This window comes from Corylus avellana, chromosome 2 (genome assembly GCF_965113065.1).
Source record: "Corylus avellana chromosome 2, dhCorAvel1.hap1.2, whole genome shotgun sequence".
NCBI classification, from domain to species: domain Eukaryota; kingdom Viridiplantae; phylum Streptophyta; class Magnoliopsida; order Fagales; family Betulaceae; genus Corylus; species Corylus avellana.
This window is the reverse complement of record NC_142491.1, coordinates 30,062,077-30,068,076: the sequence shown is the minus strand read 5'-3', so window position 1 is coordinate 30,068,076 and position 6,000 is coordinate 30,062,077. Positions and strand designations below refer to the sequence as shown.

The following is a 6,000-nucleotide window of genomic DNA, read 5'->3' as shown; positions in this document are numbered from 1 at the left end:
ACATAATGCTATGCTTCGCATTTTAAACATCCAAATCTCGAGCAAATACAGCGCAAAAATTGTATTGATTTCTAACAGATTTTCACGGCTACCATAAACCGCATCGAACAACTATATGAAGAAGCTAGTTTTTGCCCTGAATTATTTAGAAACCGATTGCGTCAATTAAAAACGAAAATATGAAACAACATAATGGAAAACAAGTCCCAGAGCATAAGAAATCATTTGCATTCAATTTTAAGCAATGTGTAATACATTAAAATCAGCAACAAAAGCAAGTTGCAGAAATTATAGATGGAAACTATATACAGAATTATATAAGTTAGCGTTTACTGCAAACGAAAACACAAAAGAGGCTTGTCTTTCATCTGGTTTTTCTTCACTTTCTCATTTTTCTTTTTTTCCTCGTACCTTCAATAGCCTCAGCAAAAGGAACCACCAAAAAACCTTCTGGTTTCCACACCAGCTATCCCCTCAAATCTAGCTTTTGTTGTCAGCTTGTTTGAAGGGCCTGCTGTCCATATTTGTCTTGCCATAAGTGACTATAATTTTCACCGGCGCTGCTGGTTGCACATCTCGCATCTGGTGGCAGACTTGACATTGGCATAGGTACATTGCTCACAAGACCAATAAATGCTACCGTCAGCACTTTTACTTGAACCACCAGTTCGAGTAGGTGCTTTTCCCCTTCCACCTCGCCCCTTGCTGCTCCCTCCATTTTTCATGCTTGTCTTGCTGCAAGCCGCATTGGTGTCCACATCTGACAAACCATTCTCTAACGCCCTAACCAGATTCTCAAAGTAATTCCTAGTCACACTGTTGCAATTACATAAAGATATGAAATTGGATCAGAGAAGGCTATACATTAACTAGCAAATTGATTGCGTATCCAAGTATAGCCAATGGTAAAAATGGGATAGGGACCAAAAACATGCATGGCAGACACTCCAACAAACAATATATAATATCGCAAATTACAAGAACTTTTCAATTAGAAAGCAACTAATAAAGAAAATTCAAGTGATGGGAAAATCAAAGATTATCCCAAAAAAAAGCTAATAAAAAGTTCTGATTCCATCAGCAGGGGATATCAGGCAGCAACATCCAAAGGACCATTCATTAAAGCAATGGAACTGCATGCCATTTCTACAGTGATATACCCTATTTCGGGGGCCCAACTTCTTTCCTCCCTCCTCCCATCTCTCTTTGTATGAATAACAAACACCAAAAGCAGAATCAGACAGAACACCAGAGTATATACTATCGTCTTGCAAAACCACTCGCTAGGACAGTGCATCCTGAGCAGGTTTGATTGCCCACTACCATTCAAGCTTATATAGAGTAGGGAGTTTGCCTACTTCTATGCATCAAGCAAGCTTTTTATGTGAGAATTTATCACAAAGTTTCACTTATACAAACTCAAAGCAAGCTTTTTCCCGTGGAGGAGTATATGGAAAGTAAAAGTTCCATTGAGAGTTAATTTCTTTGTGTGGACGGCGACTCTTAGAAAGATTTTGACCTTGGATAATTTGCGTAAAAGAGGTATCATTGTGGAGGGCTGGTGTTGTATGTGCAAGCACAGTGGCGAGTCTGTAAACCATCTTCTCATTCACTGTGAAGTGACCCAAGCTTTATGGAGTCTGGTTTTCTCTCTTTTTGCTATTACTTGGGTTATGCCTAGAGGAGTCATAGATTTGGTAGCTTGTTGGCGGGGACAGTAAAGCAATATTTTCGCTAAGGAGGCATGGCGAATTGCACTGTGTGTCATGTGGATTATTTGGCGAGAGAGGAATGGAAGATGTTTTGAAGATCAAGAAAGGCCAATAGAAGAGCTCAAAAAGTTGTATATTCAAACTCTATTCCATTAGGCCGACGCTTTTAGTGTGCCTCAATTTTCTAATGTGTCTCAATTTTTATCTTTATGTTCTTCTTTCTGCCTTTAGTGAGGCCTTTCTTTGTATACTTTCTGTGTACTAGGGTTGCGCCCCTCTGCACTTTTCAATGAATCACTTATTTATCCAAAAAAAAGAAAAAAAGAAAAAAAACAAGTCTACCACCATTTGGAATGGTATTGTTGAGACGCTGGGAAGGAAATTGGCAGGTTGGAAGAGATTGTATCTATCAAAGGGTGGGAGGATCACACTGATTAAAAGCACTTTGTCCAACCTTCCTACGTATTTTTTTGTCTCTATTCCCTATTCCTGTGAGTGGCGAACAAATTGGAGAAGCTACAAAGAGATTTCCTATGGGGTGGTCTCAATGAGGAGCCTATGTTCCACTTAGTGAAATGGTCTCAAATTTGCTCTCCCATGCAAGGCGGTGGTTTGGGAATTCGGAACTTGCGCTATTTCAATCTCGCTTTATTGGGTAAATGGTTATGGAGATACGTTACAGAAAGGAAAGCGTATTGGAGGTTGATTGTTGAGTTCAAGTATGGGTGCACGAATGGAGGTTGGTGTACCAAGGTGGTGGAGCGCCCTTATGGAGTTGGCGTGTGGAAACATATTCGGAGAGGGTGGGGAGTTTTCTCGAGATTTATTACATTTGGAGCAAGAGATGGTTCCCATATTAGGTTTTGGCATGATACTTGGTGCGGGGATCAGTCATTGAAGGAAGCTTTTCCTGAATTATTTTGAATTGCGAGTAATAGGGAGGCATGGGTTAGGGATCATATGCAGCTGTCCAATGGTGTTATACAGTGGAATGATCCTTTCTTACGAGCAGTCCAGGATTGGGAGGTAGAGGTGGTGATGGCGTTCTTTGGAAAGTTATATGCCTTCCGTAGCCGAATGGGGGAATGGACTGCATGTGGTGGACTCCTTCCAAACAAAATATTTTTGAGTTGAGATCTTTTTTTCACATGCTTTCTTCTCCGGGGACAGACGTGGTAGCTTCCTCTTTCCCATGGAGGAGTATATGTTAAGTAAAAGTTTCATTAAGAGTCAGTTTCTGTGTGGAAGGCGACTCTTGGGAAGACTCTGACTTTGTATAATTTGCGTAAGAGATGTATCATTGTGGTGGAATGGTGTTGTATGTGTAAGCAAAGTGGCGAGTCTGTCAACCATCTTCTCTTTCACTGTGAAGTAGCACGAGCTTTATGGAGTGTGTTATTTACTCTTTTTGATGTCACATGGGTCATGCCTGGAGGGGTGGCAGATTTGTTAGCTTGTTGGCGCGGTCAAAGAGGTAATAGTTTAGCAAAGGAGGTGTGGCATATCGCCCCACTGTCTAATGTGGACTATTTGGAGAGAGCGGAATGCAAGATGTTTAGAAGACTAGAAAGGTCGCTTGAAGAGCTCAAAAGATGTTTATCCAGACTCTGTTTCATTGGGCCAACACTTTCCAAGTGTCTCAGTTTTCCACTATGCCTCAATTTGTCCTTTCGTTCCTCTTTTTTCCTTTAGTGAGGCATTTCTTTGTATACATCTTGTATACCATGGTTGTGCCCCTCTGCGCTTTTCAATGAATTACTTATTTCTTAAAAAAAAAAAAAAAAAAGGGCAAGTAAGCACCATCTACCACACTACAACACTTTGTGGACTGCTAAAGGTCCACTAACAAGCATACAGATTGACTACACGTTTAGAGCATTCCCAGAAGTTTTCTCGTCATTTTTCCTGCATTTAAGGATCTAAACTACTTTTTGCTTCCCTATGTCAAAATACACCCCAATAGCTTCCCTTAATCATTCCCTATATTATTAAAATATTTGATTTTTTAATTATATTATATATATGAGAGGAGAGATGAGAGAGAATTGTGAGACATGAGAGGAGAGAGGAGAGAGGAGAGAAGAGAGAGAATCAATTTTTTTTATTTTAATAATCATAAGGATTGCAATAGTAGAATCCAAAACATTGTGTTCCACTGTAGCAATCATAATGTTTATGGTTCATTTAGGAAGTCTGCTGTGAGATATTTTTTGCGATTTTTTGCACATATTTCCTAAACTTAGGGAACAGACTCTCTGCTCGGAATGCTCTTTGTAGGGGTGGCAAAATGGGTTGGTGGGCAAACCCGAATACGACCCGGGCGACCTGCCACCCGATTAGCCGGGCACAACCCGTTTAGATAAATGAGTTGAACTCTAAAACACGGACACGACATGAAAAATAATTGGGTAACTGGGACACGACCCGCTTGACCCGTTTAAAATAATGGGTCGTGCCAAGTTGACACGAGCCGACATGTACCATTTACTTAAAAGGTGTAGCGATGTGACGCGACCTGACCCGACACATTTGAAGGAAAAATAGGAAAAATAATGTAATAATAATACCATTGGGAGTCGATAGAATTCACAAATTACAATATGCTAAAAACATAATAGGTTTAATTGCCAACAAATTGGCATTCAAGAAAAGCATTCACAAAGATCAGCAATTTTCAACTCCGTAGCAAATAGCAAATTTCAAAGTATAAAGTTTACATGGTAAATATTTTAGGCTTTAGTTTAGGAATTTTTTTTTTTTATTATTATTTTTTTAAAATGGGTTAGGTGGGTCGCCCACAGGTGAATCCGATTGACTTACCAGAAACGAAAATAAGCAGGTCATAAACGGATTGACCCGATTATGACTAGATCAAACCCAAACCCTGTAACTTCGTGTCGTGTTCAGGTCAAGTTCGCGGGTCGTGTCAAAATTGCCAGCTCTAACGTTTAGGCATAACCCAGGTCAAACCAAAAAAAGTGAAAAAGGCAATCCAAATGGCACCAGCCACATCACAATGAATAAGAAGGTGGTCCTTAGACTTTCCATTCCTCTTACACATACAACATCTGTCCATCACAAGGACGTTCCACTTTTTTTTTTTTTTTTTGATAAGTAATGATGATATATAAAAGAGCGCAGAGGGGCGCAACCCATATACACGGGAAGTATAAACAGAGAGCGCCTAGGAGGGGGAGAAATGAAAAAGAAAATCAGAGAAGCTAATCACTAAAGGAGCTAGCCAAGCGGCCGTCCAAGAGTAAAGCGTAAATAAGAAGAAATGAGTCAATTCCTCTATGGTCCTAGTGGAATTATCAAAACATCTAGCATTTCTTTCATTCCAAATACACCACATAAGACACAGAGGGATCATCTTCCACACAACCGCGCTTCGAGAACGTCCTCCCGACCACCAGCTAGCAAACAAAGCCCTCACCCTGCACGGCATGACCCAATGCAACCCAAATCGCTGAAAAATCATGTGCCAAAGAGCACTCGCGAGCTCACAGTGGAGAAGAAGGTGATCGACTGACTCTCCGGTCTTCTTGCACATGCAACACCACTCCACAACCACTATGTTTCTCTTACGCAGCATATCATGAGTCAAAGTTTTGCCTAAGGCCGCAGTCCATCCGAAAAAAGCCACCCGCTGAGGCGCCTTAGTACGCCAGATGCTCTTCCAAGGAAACTCCTCTTGAGTAGAAGTGGACAAGGCCTTATAAAACGACTTAACCTCGAACTTGCCTTTCTTGGAAGAAGACCAGCAAATACGATCTGCATTGCCTAGGGAAACCTTGCAAGAATACAACCGATCAAAAAAAGGAGAAATCAAATCCATCTCCCAATCTTGAACCGATCGTACGAAAATGACATTCCACTCAACAACCCCATTCCTCCCAATAAAATTATCTTTCACCCAAGCTTCTTTGTGTCTAGCGATACTGTATAAGGACGGAAAAGCTTGCTTCAAAGAGTTGTCCCCACACCAAATATCATGCCAGAATCGGACTTTCGAACCCTCCCCCACCTCAAACCGAATACCTTTGGCAAAGAAATTCCACCCTTTACGAATATGCTTCCATAGACCCACACCATGAGAGCCCGAAGCCTCCTTCGTGCACCACCCACCTTCTTGATCTTCATACTTAGTTTTAATCAAATTACACCAAAGAGCCCCGTTTTCATTTGCGTATCTCCAAAGCCATTTCCCCAAAAGAGCTTGATTAAACTGGTGCAACTTCCGAATGCCAAGACCACCATAACGAAGAGGGCTGCAAACTTGGTTCCA

General features: G+C 41.0%; 1 protein-coding gene across 2 annotated transcripts in view; it reads right to left on the bottom strand.

Annotated features, from left to right (window-relative positions):
- Positions 1-209: 209 nt before the first annotated feature.
- Positions 210-6,000, bottom strand: part of LOC132175518 (putative E3 ubiquitin-protein ligase ARI7) — a 40,185-nt gene continuing 34,394 nt past the window's right edge. For both annotated transcript variants that reach the window (XM_059587492.2, XM_059587499.2), the window contains exon 15: positions 210-816. In XM_059587492.2, the coding sequence (XP_059443475.1) occupies positions 552-816 (265 nt within the window). In that variant the 3' untranslated portion in view covers positions 210-551. The remainder of the gene's footprint in view (positions 817-6,000) is intronic.